Genomic DNA, 22,236 nt, shown 5'->3' with positions numbered 1-22,236 from the left:
TTGTTTACGAGACAGTGTCAAACAAAGCAGAAAGAAAAATACCAGGAAAAAAAACAAAACATCCAAAACAAAATTCAGCCTGCCTCGACTGGGGACCAAGCCTCAGACGTCCTCGTTGGCGGTCAGACGTGCAACCATTACACCACATTCTTCACAAGAGTATGTGCCCAGACTAGAGTGTATAATATGTGTTTCCGCTGTGAGCCCTCGCCTGCAGCACAAAACATTGAACACGAGAGGACATCTCCCAACTATCACTTTTGTGGTGACACACATCTGGCCGATATGAATTGTTTGTTTTTTGTTTGTTTTAAAGGTTTTTATGGAGCTTGTTTTGTTTGTTTTAAAGGGTTTTACGGCGCTTTCCACACATAAAGGTCGTATCAGCGACAGTAAAAAGGAAGAAAATGGGATAGTAAAAAGTTCTAGAATTACAATTAAAGCACAAAAGAAAAGGTAAGACAAAGGGGAATTGGTTCAAATAGGGAACAGATGTAGATTCCAAGAGCACACTGTCAAAGTACTTAGTCTGAGATCACCTAAAAGTCTCATCCAGACACAAGCACAGGTCCCAACTAAGAGGAATACACTCAAATGTTTACCAATTATATAATATAATATGTAAACTAAACATAATACAATGCATAACAGAGATGATTTACAAGGAAAAAAATATCATCTCCCAAAACTATAACTATACATTCGACTGTTTCCCTCTCAGCCAAGGACTCCGACCAAGGTCAGGACAAAACCAAGCAATCTCATTCCAAGACAAAGACAGAAAGCAATTGGAAAACAGAAAAGAGGGGATAGAAGTCACAGCAAGTACCTCCCTGCCCGCTATGGGAGGTAGGAACCCCACCCAGAAGAAAATGTAAGATAAGGGAAATTTCAAAAAGGTAACAGATGCAAATTCCAAGACCACACTATCAAAGTACTTAGTTTGAGATCACCTAAAAGTCTCATCCAGACACAAACACAGGTCCCAACTAAGAGGGATACACTCAAATGTTTACAAATCATATATAATAAAACAATACAGTACAGTGCATAACAGAGAGATGATTTACATGACAAAAAATATCATCTCCCAAAACTGTTAACTATACATTTGACTGTTTCCCTCCCAGCTAGGGTATCTGGTCAGGGCTTGGACAAATCTCATTCCAAGATAAAGACAGAAAGTATATTGGAAACGTGCTCAAAACGCTTTACAGGGGGCCCCGGTCCCTCAGTCAACAGCAACAGTGCCTCCCTGCCCAGCATGGGAGGTCAGGAACCCCACCCAGATGATTTACAAGAGTAAAATTATCAACTTTCAAAACTATAACTATACATTTGACTGTTGCCCTCTCAGCCAAGGAAATCAGACCAGGATCAGGACAATACCAAATAATCTCATTTCAAGACAAAGACAGAAAGCAAACTCAGAAATATAGGGGATAGGAGACGCAGCAAGTGGCCTCCTGCCCACTATGGAAGGACAAAAACCAACCCCACCCAGTTTCTTTTGTGAGGACTTTTGTAGATGTTCGTTTTGCTTTTGTCTTTAGTTTGTAATGTGAAGTTAATGCAAAAACAATTCGAAAATAAATTACATTTATAATATCTTTATTTATATAAATGAATAATTCATTTTGCACATTATAGCATATTACATAAATCAACATTTCAGTTTGCACAATATGTATATCAGATCGTAAAAGATAAAAATGTCATCATTGCTTAAATGCACATTTCAATGGCACAAAGACACCAAAAAGCCTCCTTGGGAACCAGAGATAAATGGAAAAAATAGATTTCAGCGGCTGCAACACAAAAAATCAAAGACCTAAGGAAAAAGTAAGACTCAGGAGAATAGTTCAGCAGGCCACCAAGATGCCAACACTCAGCAAGAGAATTAAAAAATAGATGCCTCTAAATACACTAATTAAGCTACGAGCTACAAGACGTTGTCTCAAAACGCACATACACATTAGAATGAACAAGTACGCACACACACATTAGAATGAACAAGTTTTCCTGTGACACCTTGCATATCGCACAACCATAGTCTCAACAAGAGCATACATTGATATGGACTTCTATTTTTAAATTATGGAATGGAATATTATAATAACATTTAGATCATTCTGGAAAGCCAAATAATCTTCGGTTGCCCTTGATTGTTTGTTTGTTTTTAAGGGTTTTACGGCGCTTGCAACACATTTAGGTTATATCAGCGCCAGTAAAAAGGAAGAAAATGGGATAGTAAAAAGTTCTAGAATTACAATTAAAGCACCCAAGAAAAAGTAAGACAAAGGGGAACTGAGAACAAATAGGGATCAGATGTAGATTCCATGAGCATACCACCAATGTACTTAGTTTGAAATCACCTACAAGTCTCATCCAGACACAAGCACAAAATCCAACAAAGAGAGGAATACACTCAAATGCTTACATTATACATTCAAAATAAAAATAATAATACATAACAGAGAGATGATTTACAAGGAAAAAAATATCATCTCCCAAAACAATAACTATGCATTTGACTGTTTCCCTCCGAGTCAAGGACTCCGGCCAGGGTCGGGACAAAACCGAGCAATCTCACACCAAGAAAAAGATAGAAAGCAAGTTGGAAAACAGATGTAAGGGGATAGAAGACACAGTATGTACCCCCCTGCCCACTATGGGAGTTGCCCTTGATTCATTTAACACTGACTTATTTTTCTGTTGGCTGGTGGGGAGAGGGTTAAAAAGAGGTAGCCTTAAACACTGTCATATCAGTGATAGGCAAAAAAAAAAGAAAGAAAGAGGACACTCATCTGCACTACAACATGCAAGCACATGAAAAAAAAAACCCCACAAAGGCAACTAGAAATAGCTTAACTGATTACAACTTTTAGGTAATATTAACGGCAACAAAATTCAAAAGGAAGATTGTGGAATAGTCAAAAGATTGTTGACCTAAAGTTACATGTGCTCTCACACGCCCATGAAAGTTGGATAAGGGTGTATCTGCATTTACAAGATGCACACGTTCCCCATCAAAGGAAAACACTAACATGATTACAAAATATATTTAAAACAAAACTATAACAGCATACAAAGGGGAGATGATTTACTAGGAAAAAAAGTATCATCTTTCAAAATTACTAACATTTGACAGTTTCCCCATCACTCAATACCGAGTAATCTCATTCCAAGACAAATACGGAAAGCAAAATTGAAAACGAATCATAGGGTGATAGAAGACACAGCAATAGTGACCTCCCTGCCTACCATGAAAGGTCAAAAGACCCCACTCAATGTGCCTAATTTGAGACCATCTTACAAACCAAACGCTAGATCATAGCCAAGAGATATCCACCCAAAAGATTATCAAAGATATTAACATAAAATATAACTACATACTTAGCAGCATACTAAAGAGTGATGACATACATGACAAAAAAACTCATCAAAACAAAAAGTGCTAATCCGTTTCCTTCTTTGCAAAAGTCCTATACAGAACATAAAGAACAACTGCCCCAACTCAAAATCCCTTGGAGACAAAGCCTACTCTAATGTTATTTCCACCTAGCATAACCAGGACTATGATAAAATCAACCAATTCATAAAATGACAATAATATACAAAGAATGTACATTTACCTTTATATATAAATATATATATTTAAAATTATTAGTTTATTCCATGTGTGGCATGAAGAGACCACCATCTCACACAGCTTGTTAAGGCAGCTTTTATTTATCTTATTGATCTAGTCAAAGACAAATACATACTGATTCTACCTTTTATCTATGGCCCCGCCCCGTTGGCTGTATTAGATCCAACCTTTCTCTTGATTCTTTGCATACATCTTTTTTTTGTCACCATGCTGATCAACTGAAGTCAAGAACTAGAAACTTAAGCCAATTTATTCTCGATATTCACCTCACTATAAAAGATAACATCAAGGGTAACAAGGATCAAACAATCTCTGCCAAAAGAATAGGAAGGATGTAAAGATTGATTCAGTATGCTCGATCTTCACCAATCACATTGCACATTTTATATCAAACAAATAATCATGAACAAATTGAAAGACAGAGCCAGGCACTAATACCCGAAGTTATAGCCTGTACAATACAAAATGGATTTTTTCATTTGAAAAAGAAAGAAACCAGCAAAAAAAAAATTTAAAAATATGATGAATATTTATGCTATTAGCAGACTTTCCTGCTTGAAATAATAAAACTGAGCAGTCACTAAGTCAGAAATTGTTGTCCTGGGAAATAAATACAAACTGCAAATTAACAATTTGAACCAGGGGTTTTTAAAAACTTGAAAGTCAATAGTAAAATATGTGCACTGCACCGGAGTATCATTTCCAACAAAAGGTTTTGAAGTAAAGAATAACGCTTACCCAGGTATGCTGATGAGTCAGAAATGTATGATTCTACACATTTTTTCGTAGTTAAGTCTACATTAGTCTATTACGAGACAATCTCTTAAAAAATCCCAAAATGTTGGTAATGGGGGAAAAATCCATCTTGTATTAGGCAAAGCATAAGTGAAATATCAAACTTTCACATAAAAAATCAAAATTGAATTGTGCTGCAAAATATACATAATAAAGGTACATTGTGTGACTATGATACAAAGTACAGCAGACATTTCTATCATACTTAGTTGATACAATCCAATAAGTTTTCTCAAATAAACTAACTGTTCCTTTAACAATCAAGTACCTATGATCACTTTGCACTTTAGACTGCAAATGTTCAAAATAAATGACCCCAACAATCAGAAATCCTTAGTAAAATTGGGATGTTGTTTTAACCCTCTCCTAACCAACCATAGGAAAATCGTCACATTCATTACGATACAACCAACAATTTTCTTATTCAAATTTCATCATAAAATTTAAAGAAAATGAACAGTGTGTTGTATAGAGCATGTTTTGCTAAAGAAAGTATTTATCGATAGAACTTACTGCTATTGTGTTTGAGTGATAAAACAAAACATATTTTCGTGTTGGTTGGATGTGAAGTTTTGGGGAAAATCCTGAAAATGGCTGATAAGGAGAGAGTCAAACTTTTGTGTCAAAGAAGTAATTTGACTAAAGATTAGCTAAAATAGTGTTGAATTTTGGACGCATATTTTTAAAATGAGGAAAGAATCTAGTTTAGTAAGGTAGTTTGTTTGTTTGTTTGTTTGTTGCTTTAGGTCTCTTCCAACACAATTGAGGTTATATGAGAGACCGCTGAAACAAAAAAACAAGCAATCTAACAAAAATAGTACAAATGTCAATCAAAAGGATAACCTAAAGATATCATAAGCTAAATTATAAATAACCAAGAACAAACAGGCAGAGGATTTACAGGGAAAAAAATATCCCCTGTCAAAAATACAATCACAAACCAAAGAAGCAGGATAGGCTAGTAAAGAGAAGAAGAAATGACATCACTATCGGATCGTACACCCATGCGAACATCATAGGTATACGATTCAAGGGTGATGCTCCCATCCAACCACCCGCAGTAAGGTAGTTAAACAGCTGCCAACTAAATAGGGTCACCCTAACACACAATATGGTCATTACCCAAAACATTAGTATGTTTGGAGTCTAATCCAGATTTATAGCTTTTTGCTAATCAAAAAAGCGTAATTCTGGGATGTGCAAGGGTCATTTTAATGTATATATAAGTCTGTTTTGTTTTGTGTTCTAAAATTTTCTCCAGGTTGCCAAATCAGGACGGTCCCGATTTTATCAGGACAGTTGGCAGCTATGAAATATATGTATTCTTGAGGAAAAAAACTGAATTTTAATTAAAAATCTGTAATAATTTCAAAATGCATGATTTTAAATGGTTTAGATTTCATATTGTGTAGCTAAATACAGCCATACATCCATTTTCGAGTAAAAATAACGATTCTGTTATAACTTTCCTGAAAACCTTGACATTACACTGTCCCTTCTTAATATATTCATAAATATATCATTAATAATAATGAAAAAAGAAAAAAAAAGCATGCTCTCCGAAAATATCCCTACTAATCTAAAATTAAACAAATTTCAATAAATACAATACATGCATGGGTGCCAGCAGGAAGAAGTGCTGAAACCTGAAAATGTTCCGACTGAAAATGCGGCCTAAACTTTACTCTTATTTCATCACCGTTTTTATACCATTATCTACCTCCATACGCTGAAAAGGTGGCTGAATCACGTTTCGAATTTTTACCGATGCTATTAGGTTCTTTTACTCCAAACACTGAAATCGGAGGTATTTGACTTCGAGATATCACGAAACGGGAATTCCGGCATGAACCGAAAAACTGACACCCATGAATACATGTAATGTTAAAAGGTCAAAATAAAGCGCATGGTCAATACTGTTTACACTTGCTGCCTTTCCAAAGATATTTCAGTTTAAAAACAGCTAGGCAAAAAATATCACCCGTCCTTACCCCCTGTACACTAAAATTGAAGAAAACAATGCTAAAGAACAATAAAAGTAAAAATTAAAAGCTGTACAAAAGTGACACAAGCACAACCCATCTCAAATCAACATACAATACCAGACAACCAAAACCATTCTTTTCTATCATCATGCCAAACACACATTAATCCCAAACTGATCCATTACCAGTCTTGACATCATTCAATTTGTACCAAGCAGAGCCAGAAACATTCATAATACAAATCATGGCATATTAGAGAATAAGGCAGCGAGAGCTTGATCAGCATCACCATGTGAGAACCGTAATGCTTCCAAAACCTGACTTCTATTAAAACCATTTGACATCAAGCGCGATACCAACTCCTCTGAAAACTGTTGATACCCGGATGAAGAGGATGATGAACCAGCACCTAAGGAGAAACATTTATATAATTCCATAATTTTAAATAATATCATAAGGTAATCAAAACTGTACACAGTTAAAAGTTGAATTGTTTTAAAAATTAAATATTGGGGAACGAAAAAAACCCCGATAGTGATGGTCTATCAGCACGCCTGACAATTAGTCATGTAAGGAATGCCAAAAACCATAAAAAATTATATGTGAAAAAAATTATATCTGTCCTCATCCAGTTCTACCTTCAACTGTCTTGTTGATGATTTTCTTTGAGATTTAGCATTTTTCAATGTAGATATGCAGACAGAAAACGAAATGACTCATCAGTGACGATAATGGCAATTTGTCAAAAAGGAGGAAAATGTATCACTAGGCAAACTTGAGCCAAAATGCAAAAATTATATATACAATATGATAGTTATTGTAACACTATACAATATACTTCTTATGTAAATGTTTAATGAATTGTCCTTTCCCGAAATTTTTTTTAAAGACTTACAATATTTATCAAACCAATATTTACATCAAGAGATGATAAATTTTGGGTCCAAAAGCTAAAAAGCATTTATTTTTAATTTACAAAGCACACTACAATACCTTTGTTACTGCAACCCAGTCTATCTAAACAAAGGAAAAATAATTTGAACAATCGCTTTCTGAGATCGATCACCCTTGCTTATCGTAATATTCTATCTTTCAAGGACTAAATGTGGGTGTCATGGCCGAATGGTTTAGTCGTCTGCCCTGGAAGTTTGACCATAATCGACGTTGTGGGTTCGAATCCTGGTAACGTCACTTTTTTACCCCGTGTGGTGTCCGGGGTCCCTCAACTGAGAGGGTCAAGAATAGCCCAACGCCAAGCCAGCGTGTCGTAAAAGGCGACTAATGGTGTGTGATTCCCCCATCTTTGATTCACCTGGTCCTCCAGGTTGGGGGTTGGCAAAGGGTTAACACCCCTTTCCGTTAAACTCAAACCTTTACAGAAACACAGACAAACTAAATCCTTTTTTTAGCTTGGGCGACCGAAGAGTTTCTGAAATTACAGAATTTATGAAGGACAACAGACAAAGCCGAAAGGACTCTGCTGACCCGATGACGTCTTCGCCAAACAAGCAGCTTCGAATTGCGTCGTGGAACGTTCGCACCATGTATGAAGCAGGAAAAAGCTCTCAAGTTGTGACTGAGATGAGAAGATACAGGCTGCATATACTTGGAGTAAGCGAAACCCACTGGATACAATCCGGACAGAAACACCTCAAGTCTGGGGAGAAGATTTTAAGTATGGAAAAGAACACAGCAGAAACCAGTGGGAGAGGATATAGGAAGAAGACGATGGAGGTGGATTGGACACACGCTTAGAAAGAATGACTCAACTATAACAAAGAAAGTATTGGACTGGAACCCTCAGGGCAGAAGATCAAGGGAAGGCCACGAGGAACATGGAGAAGAATTAAAGAAGCTGATATACAGAGAAGTGGTAAGACCTGGAATGAGATAAAAAAGTTGGCTCAGGATAGAGAAGGATGGAAACTGTTTGTCTGTGGCCTATACCCTGACCCAGGGTGAAAAAGGCAATGATGATGATGAAGGACTAAATGACTTCTATAAACATAACATATGAGAGAGAGAGAGCTAAAATGATTGACATTCTACACAACAAGACAAAAGTAGAGTAAATTTTGAAAAACTAAGGAAGGATTTAGCTTTCCTCAATTTTTCTGAGTTGAATACTGAAAAATAATTTGTAAAAATGAGGTCCTGCTACCTATCTAATAGCAGTAAGACTTTGAGAAGCTACATCTGATATTCTCATGGCGATAGAGTCAGTCTTTTGTTTTTCAAAAAACTTAAGTTATAATTAACTCAAAGCAAGTGATGAAAAACCCAATTTTTTTCTACAGCTTTCCAAAATAGCCCAATAATGACTTTTTGTGTCTAATGTCATAAACTCAAGACACAGTCTCACCGACGTCTAAGATTATCTTTAAACAAAATGAAATTTAGATCACTTTCCTTCACCAAATATTCTCACAACTTGATTCATGAAAATCTAACCCACTAAAGGAAGAACCACACATGCATAATATGATACAATATTTCAGCTTACCTAATTGATCACTTTCACCAGTATTGCCCTCAACAGGATTATTGAGTCTAGCGTGTGCTGGTAAATCAGCCTCTGCTAAAAATGGAGCTACAATTCCGGCACTGCTTATTTCCAGCTGGTTCTTTTTCAAGTCAATCATACACTAGTCAATTTAAAAATAAAAATAAATATGTCACAAAAGAAAATCATGGTAATCTATATAATATGAAAAGACTCAAAATTGAGTTTTCCTGTAATCAGATGTAGATTTGTCAATCTTGAATCTATCAACAGAATCATGGGTCTCAAATCAGAATTTCAAAAATGAGGAACAATTCGCATTATTTGGGGAACGTGTAGTTTATCAGAAATAAAGTGAAGCAACATGCAAACCTATATTTAATTAGTGACGTGACAAACCTCAGGTAAATAATGTATATTCTCCCCAAATAAAGTACTACAATTCTCTGCATAAAATTTGGTGTGTAAAAAAAAAAAAAAAAAAAAAATAAGAAACCAACAAACAACAAGTTTTTCTTGGGGGAGGGGGGTCTCTTTTTCACTGCAAATTTTATGCGTTTAATATTTCTCTCAATTTGGCACCCCATAGTAACCCAACGAAAGCTATTTGTATACACGCCAAGATCTTAATACAGAAAGTTGACCTGGCTATTTCAGTAATGTAATTATGTTCTCATTGTTTTTGTTGGCTAAGATGGATTTTAAGCCCCGAAACATTATAGGTTTGTTATTTTGATCTTTTTTTAAGCTGTTATACTCATGTTTGTTTATTATTTTTACAAATCTATAAGTACAGGTCAATTAGCTAAAACTTCAGCAAGACTTGATAAAATCTTACCTCGTGTCGCTTAAGCATATCCAATCCGAGGAGCATATCCATTGGTTGATTCTCCAAGATAGAAAAAGATGACTGAAGAAAAGCTGAGCCAATCTGGATTTGACCTGATCAATTGAAATAAATATAGATGAACAAACTTGTACCCTTTGTACAATTTATATTGGACACAGTTATAATATATCCAAACCCGCCAACCCTTCAGATCCCAAAAGTGGAATCAGAATATCAGAAGATAAGAATTGTAGATTAAAAAATAGGGATTTGAGACAAATGAATACTTCCTGCTCAAAAATACCTCCAACTCTGACACCAAACAATTAAAGGTGACATTCTGACTAATGGCAACATGACAAAATGCGTTAGGTAAAAAGGACAATTAATTTTCCCACTTACCTCCCTATTGGCAAACACTAAATGTTTTCACCTTACCCCCCTCCCCCTCTCATCGACGTCACTACTGTTTTTGAAAATCTGAATATTAGAGACAACAGAAGGTATGTATATCATCTCTACAACCAGATGACTTCTATAAACATAATATGGATAAGAAAGAAAGAAAGAAGAAAAAAAAAGAGAGAGAGAGAGACAGACAGAGAGAGAGAATGTAACAATAGTTCATGAATCAATCTTTTTAAAAAATTAGAAGTTGTAATATCCCTGGAAGACTATCATCACTGTTTGATGAGAAGGTAACTTTTTGAAATATTTCTAACCGTTGTCAAAACACAAAATACCAGTCTTGAGCGTGGGATTGCAGATGTTAAATGGAGTGGTAGGGGTCTCTGTTAATCGTGCCTACCACAATGAACACCACAATTAGGTCACTCGTATGAAAATATTTCTAGGGTTTAAAAATTCCTATGACTAAACAAATCTCACACACACCACAATAGATAGAAAACAATAAAGTCAAAATGCAGGAAAACCTGACCCATATATATGGTTCCTTAAAATAACTGATCACTGATCAAGGGCCTGAAGCAGGTAGCATAAACATTCACTCAATATTTATAAGTTATGTTAATAAATTCAAGGGGAAAACAGAAGAAAAAGGGGTAAAACTGCAACATACAAGAGTAAAGATTCTTTAATTTAAAAATTGTCACTTACATAAATGTACCCTTCCTAAAATTCTTTGAGTGCCAACACCTTTGGCAACACCGGCCCATCGTTTGTCAACCAGACGCATTATATTACATCTCTCTGCACATTGTTGGCTCATAATGGTCATCTGGGCACCTGTAAAATAAGAAAATAAAATGTACTTTTCACACAAATAAAACTTTAGATATTTATGAGCCAAGGTCAAAAGGTGCCCACCTGATACCTGTGTTAGAAAAATTGGGCTGTTTTTATTGGGCTAATGCTTGTAATCAATTGATAATAATAAGAGATAAAATAAGACAGCTCAACATACTCTGTTCAACAGAATATGAAATAACGTAAATTGAATGCAGTTTGGCCTTATTAGAAAGCATGTAGAAATTAAATGTGATGTTTTAGCTAGCACACATGATTGAAATTTGACTAATAGTATAAAGTCAAAACTTACTTTTAAATACAATTGCAGTATATTACGTATCTGATTAAGATTCATAAAGGGTTTTTTAAAAGTTGGCGTTGCTTGTGACCTTTGGTGTCATCAAGCACAGCACAATACTAAGACACAACACAAAACTTTAAAGCTCATATTTAATGTTTGTAGAAACATGAATGGACTATTAAGTCACTATTATTTTGAGACAAAAAAATTGGCACCTTTTTGACCATAGCTCATATATAAAAACATAACTCACAGGTGGTCTGATTCTTTTCCTCCTAGAAAAAAAAACAAAAACATAGGAGAAAAAGAGGAACAACTTGGTCAATGTAGAACATATATTATAACCCCTTTCTCAACAGCAACGCTTTTACTGACCATGTACGCATTTTACACCCACTGGTGAGACAATGGGATACAGCCTTTTCTATGTTTTCGACTTTGTTTTTCCACAGTGAGACTTTAATCTAGGACCTAAATGTCACAAGCCATAAGACCACAAAATACGCACAAAGTAGACCTATCAGCAAACAATGAAAGACATTAAGTTAGACATGTAAATGAGCTCTATAAAAATTGAAACTCTTCATAATTCGTCATAGCGGAAAAATCTACAGAATCGAAATGATTAGTAAACAGCAAGTTCGCTTGGGGAAAACAATGGGAGAAAATTAATTTGCGCTGGAATTAATTGGCTAGTTACAGACATGCCAAATTGAAAACTTCAAATTTAGTAATTTTTACTAATAGTATTAGTAGTAGTAGTAGTTGTTCTTATCATTATTATTATTATAACAGTAGTAGTAAGTAGTTGTTCTCCTTCGTCTTATAATTAATATTATTATTATTATTATTATTATTAAGTATTACTAAGAATTAAAAAATTCATAATTTTCCATAAAATTTTGTATTTGGCCATGAAATTTGTCTAAAATTCGGCATGTATGTTCCTTATAATTAGGTACCCAATCAGTGAAGAAACTAGAAACGGTCAACCAGTTTGTTTACAATGTGAGGCAATCGAGATGTACTGTAGCAATCCCTAACTTTCGATTTGAAGGCGTCTACATAACACACTTCCGGCTTTTGCATTCTACTTTTTTCATACTTTTACTTCCCTCCAGGTAAATGTGGTCAATTTTGGCTTAGATGAAACAGTGAAAGTTATCGCTCAGCGGCTCAGTTAAAATTGGCTACCATTGGGATCACGGCAGGTTTGGAAAGTGAAAAAATAATTTCATGAAGGCTGTGTGAAAATACACTGGGATGTGTTCAGACACGGCACTTCTAAAAAGTGGCGCTTAGCATTGGCATTATATCTATCATTAATATAAACGATCCATGAGCTATGCGCATCGCTGTGGAACATTCCTAATTACTTTACAGTCATTCGACTACAATTCATGAATTCATTCTTTGTTCATTTCTTTCTTTCCTTTTTTAAAATATTTGAATTTGACGAATTAACTGATTTCAGTTAATTGACTGAGAATTTATAGGTCTACAGAGATAAATGGAAAAAAATAGATTTCAGCGGCTGCAACACAAAGACCTAAGGAAAAGGTAAGACTCAGGAGAATAGTTCAGCAGGCCACCAAGATGCCAACACTCAGCAAGAGAATTAAAAAATAGATGCCTCTAAATTCACTAATAAGTGTTTTGGAGTTTGGTACAAGACATTTAAAGTTTTGGGGTTTTTTTACAGTTGACGAATGTTCAATTGCCAAAAACAAGTCCCCAGTTTGACAGGCTATTTAATTGTCCACGACAATTACCAATTAAATCCTTCCAATAGCAGTGAACAGATATTACATACAGCTTTAATTACTTCCAATTTTTCATAAAGTGCATGTCTTTTACATTAGGCCCTAATAAGATATTCAGGCCTGTAAATGGTTGGTGAAAAAATTGTCGGAACCTTTTGAACATGCGAAAATAGATACAACATGACAAAAATATGGACACAACACAGATATGACACGTCAATTGACTAGTCAAATCAGGTCACTTTCCCCTACTTATTTATAACTAGGTCCTATTTTATGGTACCAGAAAAAAAAAATCCCAATTATTTAAGGGCCCAGGTCTGAGTTAGTTGTAAAATGAAAGGAAGAGAACAATTCCTGCCCTTTTGAAGGACGTGTATCTCGTGCTTAACACAGCTGCGTATCTTCGCTCCTGTTTGTGTCAAATGTTTACGCTGATTCTTTCGTTTATTTGGATTAATTCTTATGGAAGAAGAAGAAGAAGAAGAAGAAGAAGAAGAAGAAGAAGAAGAAGAAGAAGAAGAAGAAGAAGAAGAAGAAGAAGAAGAAGAAGAAGAAGACGACGACGAAGAGGAAGTGGTGCGGTTGTGTGAGAGCTTTCGAAGAAAAATAATTATTTCGCATTATTTTTTTTCCGTCTCACATCCGGCCCGAACCAAAGAATTATAGAGACTGAGAAATAAGAACCTGAGATATGCATGTGTGTCGGTAGCAAATAGAGAGAAACTTTCCGGTCCGGTTCGACACACTTCTGTACGTGCGTTATTTACTGACTGGATGTGTGTGTGTGTGAAGATGACTCGCACGAACTTCGTGACCCACTCTCGCTGGCTGTGGCACAGTAGCCAGGCAGTGAATACATACACAGCTAGCGGAGCGTGTAGGTGGCATGATAATATTATAGCTAACTGATAAACGGCAAATTTTGGTCCTTGATGCGACAAATGAAAAGTTTTTTTTTGTTTTGTTTTTTAATTCGGCATTTTAAACGGAATAAAATCTATTTTTGTCGAGGAACGAAATAAAACTCTTATTTTCTTTTTTATTGGTTCTGTTCTTTGACGTTACGAATTTTATATTTACTATTATTCTTCTTTTTAAATATTAGCAAAATCGTACTGTCGGAAATCCGACAATAGATGGAGGATTTACAGGCCTGGATATTGCACAATTCATAATCTTAATGAGTGAAGGTGGACAAAAAAAGAGAAGAAAAAAGTCAGAATAGCTATCAGAATCTCACATCACCAAAATCACCACAGGATTGTCTGATATTGACAACATACAATGCAACATGCTTATACCAACATCATATGGTATGCGGTATGACAATATAAGCCTCTACATATGGGAACGACCAATAAATGAAGGAAAATCATTGGCAAATGTGAAGCTTCAAGGTAATGTCAACAGAGATTGTATGAGTATCCTTTATCCTTCACAGAGTTCATCTTGACTTTGCCAGGACACCCTATTTTATGGCTTTCGCGAAGAGCGCAGTAAGATTGATGCGACAATTAAACCATTTATTTCATCCAACAACTTGATTACTTTTAAATCATATATTATAACTCTCGTGAAGTGACAGCCTCATATCAAGAGGGAAGATCTAAATACTTACCGGAATCAACAAATGCTTTCACAGGATGTCCATTAACTTTACAATCAATATAAAGCATGTGAACCTGTCCGAAGCTTTCAGGGCTATATTCCATGGCAGTCTGCATGTTAGTGTCAATGTTCTTTTGTCTAAATCAACGAAAAAACAAAAACAATTGCTACATGAACTGGCCTGTTACCCTAATAAATATAATAATGATAAATTACTAAACCTGGGTATAAGACAGGTGAAAATAAAAATCATGTCTCTTGAGTAAATTCACTGAGAACTAACATAAGTGCATCAAATACTAAAGCTATGGAAATCAGCAAATCTACTAAAGTAATACTAAATTCTTCTCTCAGAAACAATCAAGTTGATAAAACCCACCTTTAAAAGGCCTATTATTACAAAATGAAGCGGCTTTTGAGATGAACAGAATAACACATGATCTCACAATGGCTTGGTTTGACAAAATTGACTATTTTGGACATATTATATCCATCATCCATCACAAGGCATAGTATAGGCTAAACAAAAAAAGCTTATTAGTAGTATATTCTAATACAATTGTTTGTATTTTTATCCGATGTTGTACACTTGCATTTGATTGTGTCACCTGACAAAACAAAGAAGGCCTGGAAAAGTGCAATATGTCATTATAGCATCACAGTGCACATTTCAAAACCTGCTCTGAAATCAGTTATATTTTCATCATTTAAAACGACATACCCACCCTTTCAAAACTGATACCAATATACAAATTATTTCTCAAGTAACCAATCCTAAAGATGACTATACCGCTGTTCAGTTTTCGTTATAGTCTCATATCCAATACAAATTAACTAGTTTGCGGGAGTTCAAAAAATCTTCTTGATTAGAGTTGGTGCAGTATTTTCCAAGAGAAGAAACTTTCTTTCGATCCAAGCATTGGACAGGCATGCAATGACAGGCCGGGGTAAGTGCAATATGATTCATAAACAACAAGTTGCACCTTCTCCAACCTGCCATAACATACTTCAATGGAACTCAAAATCTGTATGCACTGAAACTAGAACTGACTCTGCAATCTTGCTTTTTCAAGGAAATATAATATTACAAGACCATTCCAAAATATTGATCATATTTCAACTCACTGAAACAAACTGAACACCAATGAATAAAATGAAATATTCATTTACCCTTGTTTAAAAAACTAGGTCATTACAATAAATACTTCAGTTGAAATTGTCAAGCCGCCAACAGGCCGGGAAAAGTGCAATAGGATAAGACAATACCAATTGCAAAAATCCCAACCTAATGAAGACCAACATAATAATAGAATAAGAATGTACCCACACCACAGATAAAAATTGACAAATTATTTCAATATGTTGAACAGTGAAATTAGTTCAGACTGAATTCAAATTGAACGAGTTCCAAGATTTTATGTCATTGATATCGCTCCTTTCGTACCCTGACACCATCTTACTTTAAATGAGCTTGTCTCATATAGACCTGGTAGATCCAAAAGATCTAATGATCAGAATCTTGTGACATGGTTGGTTACCTTCAGAGTCTTTGATCCACAATAAATCCTTTAGCATAACAGCACCTAGGTAGTGTACTTTCCTTTCAATACAAAGGCTGAGAAACTATGGATTCCCTTAACAAGAGGAATGATATTGTGTTACAGACAAAACTTCAAATCATCAATGAGTTCAATTCATCTCCTAAACTAACTCCGACAGAACTTGCCAAAATACACGGCATCTCCAAAAATGTTGCAATAGTGGACAGGAAACTCAACTTCAATTAATCGCTGATCCCAACGTGTTGCAATTATCCAGATTGAACTGTACCATACCAAAAGATAAAAACAAATTTGTCCTGCACTGTAATAAATTCACACAAATTATTTTGAAATGCAAACTAAAACAAAGAATAACCATAATACAATACTATACAGAGCTTACTAATAAAGCCAGACATAATCATTCAGCAACCTTATAGTCTCTTCAATTTTCTCCTGTGCGCTAGAATCGAAGGGATCTGATTGAAGTAATCGTATTCTCTCTTGTTCCTCTTTTATTCTGGCAGTTTTCTGTTCCTCAAAGACTTTTCTGAATTTTTCTGTTTAGAGAGAGAGAGAGAGAGAGAGAAATATTTTTTTAAGCAAACAATAACATAGTACTGCAAAATAATGTTGTGAGAACTGTCCAAATTTCTGTGTAATAATCTTTCCTTTTACAATTTTGATCTAAAATCTTGACTCTCATGAATAGCCAAATTTGAAAATGCTTGCATTATCATCTCATTTTAAAATACTTTTTCTCATGACTTGAAGTTTTTTTGTTTTGCTTTCCAGTTGAGCAATAGGAATGAAAAAAGTTCCATCAATTAATAATCATCAAGCTTTGATTGAGATCATATGCGTGCCAGACTTCCGCAAGATCCAAAGCCCATGTTAGTATTATTCAACAAATTCTGTAACAAATTTACAACTTTCTTGTGAATTGTTAATCTAAATAAAAGTAATATGCCGAGTAGCTCAAGTAGACCTGTAAATGAGCTCTACACAAATTAACTGAAACTCTTCGACAAACTGAAGATTCAATTATTTTTTTTTAAAAATAAGGGCATCATTGGAGAGGAGAGTGATAAATACAATACATTAAAATAGTGGGTGTTATTTCTTACTGGAAGTATGACTGCCAAAAACTGGCTTCCGGCGACAACAGACGTATTGTGAATGTTTACCTATTTCTACACATATTTTTATTCATTTATCATTCAATCGCCGGAATTTACGCCTAATTTTTATTCAAAATGGATGTGAAGTATATATTGTTCCTGATTTTTATATTTATTAGTATATTTATAAGCATAAATGGTGTTTTAGCCTGTGATTTTGCTGCCAAAAGCCTATCGATAATATATACTCCAGAGACTCTCCGATCCCTCCAACCCGTGTCACCCCCACCACCCACTAGTGACACATCGTTTATTAAAGTAAGAAAGAGGGGGAGAAAAGGAGGAATAAAAACAAAATTCAACAGACGGCCTTTTCGTCCATTTTTACCCTGTGTAGTGACAGGTAATGTAAGATCATTAAAGAATAAAATTGATGAACTGTTTTCACTGTGTCGTTACAATAATGACTATCGTCAAGCCTCCATAATAGCTTTAACAGAGACTTGGCTCTCTCCTCACATACCATCATCATGTTTTGATATTGAACAATACTCACTATTTCGAGGAGATCGGACTAATGTAAATAAACGAACTGGGGTGGGGTGTGCACATATATTAACAACAAATGGTGCCACCCCAATAATTGTCAAATAAAGAAAATGTATTGTGACGATTATATTGAATTTATTACTGTTTCGTCACGACCTTATTATCTACCTCGGGAATTTACTCATGTCATCATCATCAACGTCTACATTCCACCATCATCAGACAACAACACAGCGAAAAATATTTTGAAGAAAGAAATACAGGACATTCAAATGAAGTCGCCCGATGCCGTATTGATGGTCACTGGTGATTTTAACCAATGTAAAGATTTCACTCTCCCGGGACTTCATCAATACGTGGACTGCGAGACAAGGGACAAAAAAACATTAGATTTATTCCTGTGTAATATTAAAAATAGTTACAAATGTTTACCCCGTGCCCCATTGGGTTTATCTGACCACTGCATGCTCTTGCTACTCCCCACCTACCGCCCTGTTTTTAAACGTGTAAAACCAGTAAAGAAAAGTGTACAGATCTGGAACGGAAGTGTGTGTGAAGATTTGCGTGGTTGTTTTGAATGCACTGACTGGAATGTTTTTATCGAATCATGTGATAGTGTGGATGAGCTGAATGACTGTGTGAGTGAGTATTTAAAATTCTGTGAACAGCTCGTGTCTTGTAAAAAAGAAATAAAATATTATCCTAACAACAAGCCTTGGATAACAAAAGATCTAAAACTTTTATTGAACCAAAAGAAAACTCTCTTTACTAGTAGAAATAAAAAAGATCTGAAAACAAAACAAAAAGAGATAAAGAGAGTAATATCCAGTTGTAGAGACAAGTACAAAAATAAAATTGAAAAATGCTTTTCTTCTGGGGATATACGGGACACGTGGCGGGGGCTTAAAACTGCTGTTAACTATAATCCAAAGCCCACGATTATATCTGAAGATATCGAAATTGAAACTCTAAATAAATTTTATTCACGTTTTGACACAGCAAACAAATTTGATATTGAAAATGAAAAACATAAATTAGACAGGGCTTTGGAAGATGAAATGACTATTGAGGTCAGTGAAGAAGAAACGAGATTCGTATTTTCGAAACTAAACGAGAGGAAGGCTGCTGGGCCGGATGGATTGAAAGGAAAATTATTAAAAGAATGTGCCCATCAACTGTCCCCCATTTATACACATATTTTTAACTGGTCCCTCCAATGCGTTTCGATCCCTGAAATTTGGAAAACTTCAAAAATTATTCCTGTTCCAAAAAAAGAAAAACTTGAATCTATGAACGATCTCAGACCTGTTGCACTGACTTCAATAGTCATGAAATCTTTAGAAAAACTTGTTCTTGTTAAAATTAGGAACCAGTTTATGCCATTGAGTGATAGTCATCAATTTGCTTACAAACCAGGACGTGGCGTAGAGGATGCCATTTTGCTGTTTACAAACAACATCTACAGGCATCTAGATCACGCTAAGAGCTATTGCAGATTGCTTTTCGCAGATTTTTCTTCAGCGTTCAATACAATGCAACCTCAGTTGGTTGTTCAAAAATTGACTAGTCTGAATCTAAACAAGTATATAATTGCTTGGGTGCTCGAATTTCTTACGGAGAGAGCACAATATGTTCAATTAGGACAAAATATATCTTCCTGTATAACTACAAATACTGGTGCTCCTCAAGGTTGTGTATTGTCCCCTGTATTATTCACAATATACACGAATGACTGTAGAAGTCAAAACCTGAGTGTACCTTTGATAAAGTTTGCAGATGACACCGCTCTTCAAGGCCTCATAACAAATGGCAACGAAGTGGCTTATAGGCAAGAAATTGATAGATTTGTGTCTTGGTGTGATGCCCACCACCTAGAGCTTAACATAAGCAAGACAAAGGAGCTAGTGATTGACTTTAGGAGAGTGAAGGAACCGATAGAACCGTTAAAATTAAAGGACCAATTCGTCCAGCGAGTTCCTCACTACAAATACCTTGGTGTAACAATTGATGACAGGCTCAAGTGGGATGAACACTTGAAAATAATTAGGCATAAGATGTGCAGACGTACATATTTTTTATCAAAACTCTCTCAGTTTAGAATAGATAAAACCCTCTGCACATTATTTTATAGAGCAGTAATCGAAAGTGTTTTGTCATTTTGTATAACAGCTTGGGGAGGCAATTGCTTAGCAGTGGAAAGGAACAAAATAAATTCAAATATTAAAAAATCTATTAAACGCTATATAAATGATGTTGACGATGTAGATCTTTTATACGAGAAATTTTGTATAAATAAAATAACTAAAATATTAAATGACCAGTATCATCCACTAAGACCATCAGTTATTATGTCAGAAAGAAGTGGTCGCCCTTTCTCTATTTCAACGAAAACAGAGAGACACCGAAAATCATTTCTGCCGTCCAGTATTAGGCTTTATAACAACAAGCAATAATCATTTTATACAATTATTTCGCATTTTTAGTTTCAAAAATGTAAATATTAAATTATTAATTTATTTGTTTTGCAATCTTTTCAATTTTTAATTTATAGTGACAGTTTTGACTATTTTACAGTGTTGAAATTATTCATATTATAAAGCGCAGCTCTGGTAATGGAGCTACTCCTTTTTCATATATTATACATCCTATTTCCATTGTATTTTTATCTTATTATGTAAATTATAACACGTCTGTACAAAAAATTTCCTTTTTGGGATGCAATAAAGTATTATTATTATTATTATTATTATTATTATGTAGAAGGAATGCTAAATAAGCATGTCATTCCTGCCTCTAGAATTTTTCTGACATAGAAAAATAATCACCATTAACATCTTTAACTTGTAGCCATGACCAATTGAATTTATTCCTCACATCTTTATCGATGCTCGACAAGTCTGAATTGCGATCCACAAACAGGTCAGGCATTGTGAGAACATTAGAACAATGTAGCAATGAGCAAACTTGATTTTCAATCAGTTAATGACAGAAAAAAAATTTTTTAAAATAAATATGACTTCTGGCCAATACACTGAATTATTAAGTAGAAGTGAATTATCATCACAATAAAGAAACTTCGGCAGGTGTAGCGGAAAAATTCAAAGAATCTAAATGAAGGTAAATCGCCACAAAACAGCAAGCTCGCTTGGGCTTGAGCAAAACAATGGCAGAAAACGTCCTGATTTGCACGGGAATTAATTAGGTTACTTACCATTGTTACTTATAATCAGGTACTCAATCAGTGAAGAAACGGTCAACCAGTTTGTTTACAACGTGACGCAATCGAAATGTGCTTGTAGCAATCTATCCTAATCTAACTTTCAATTTAAAGGTGCTACCATTATCATCTACTAGAGATGTTACTTCCGGCATTCGCATTTTACTTTTTAATACTTTTAATACCCAGCTTGTAAATGTGGTCAATTTTGGCTTAGATGAAACGGTGAAATTTATCACTTGGCGGCTCAGTTAAAATTGGCTTCCGTTGGGATCATGACAGGTTGGAAAGTGAAAAAATAATTTAACGAAGGCTGTGTGAAATTACACTGGAATGTGTTCAGTCATGCCAATTCTAAAAAGTGCCGCTTAGCCTTGGCAATAAATCCATCGTTAATATAAACGGTTCCCATGAGCTATGCGTATCGTTATGGAAAACTAATTACTTTACGGTCATTCGACTACGATTTGTGAATTCTTTCTTTCTTCACTTCTTTCTTTCTTTCCTTTTTTTTAAATATTTGAATTTGACAAATTGACTGAGAATTTACAAGTCTACTCATGCCATTCAAAGTATAGATAGAAACAGGGCTTCATAAATAATTTGCAAACTACTCCACAATATCACAAAAGTCATTTGACGATTGAGTGTTGAAACAGAGAGAAAAAAAACAAACAATAAAAGTATGTTTCTGCACATCAACAAGATATCAAAATTGTATAAAATAAGCATTAAAACATGGACGCAAGGCAAAAGGCAAGTAAAAAACCTGAAATTTTTACAAGACACTAAGTGGTAGAAAAACAAGAAATTTCAAATATGCTCTTATTGTCTTTCAGCCACTAATGCCAGCAATGCATTGCCTATAAGTGTAAAAGCACCAAATAAATTCAGGGATGAGAATGACTGGTCACAAAAAAGGAAGAAATTTTTCAGCGCGGAGATCAAGACCCAAACATGATGTGGTGGTGGTTGTAGGGATGATGATGTGGTGATTGTTGTAGTAGTAGTGGTGGTGGTAGGAACGATGATGTGGTGGTGGTTGTAGAAGTTGTGGTAAGGATGATGATGTGGTGGTGGTTGTAGTAGTTGTGGTAGGGATGATGGTGTGGCAGTGG

The 22,236-nt window shown here is 35.0% G+C and overlaps 1 protein-coding gene across 1 annotated transcript in view; it reads right to left on the bottom strand.

The window, feature by feature from the left end:
- Positions 1-1,594: 1,594 nt before the first annotated feature.
- The window catches only part of LOC144970976 (protein DDI1 homolog 2-like), a 30,501-nt gene continuing 9,859 nt past the window's right edge, over positions 1,595-22,236 (bottom strand). Inside the window, exons 3-8 of the mRNA XM_078911207.1 lie at positions 16,665-16,791; positions 14,701-14,828; positions 10,884-11,012; positions 9,774-9,877; positions 8,936-9,077; positions 1,595-6,841 (exon numbers count right to left, since the gene is read on the bottom strand). Coding sequence (XP_078767333.1) covers positions 6,675-6,841; positions 8,936-9,077; positions 9,774-9,877; positions 10,884-11,012; positions 14,701-14,828; positions 16,665-16,791 — 797 coding nt within the window. The 3' untranslated portion in view covers positions 1,595-6,674. The remainder of the gene's footprint in view (positions 6,842-8,935; positions 9,078-9,773; positions 9,878-10,883; positions 11,013-14,700; positions 14,829-16,664; positions 16,792-22,236) is intronic.

This window comes from Berghia stephanieae, chromosome 4 (assembly GCF_034508935.2).
Source record: "Berghia stephanieae isolate SIO BIC M18660-M18661 chromosome 4, UCSD_Bste_1.3, whole genome shotgun sequence".
In the NCBI taxonomy this organism is placed as follows: domain Eukaryota; kingdom Metazoa; phylum Mollusca; class Gastropoda; order Nudibranchia; family Aeolidiidae; genus Berghia; species Berghia stephanieae.
The sequence above is the reverse complement of the archived record's forward strand: the minus strand, read 5'-3'. Positions and strand labels throughout refer to the sequence as shown.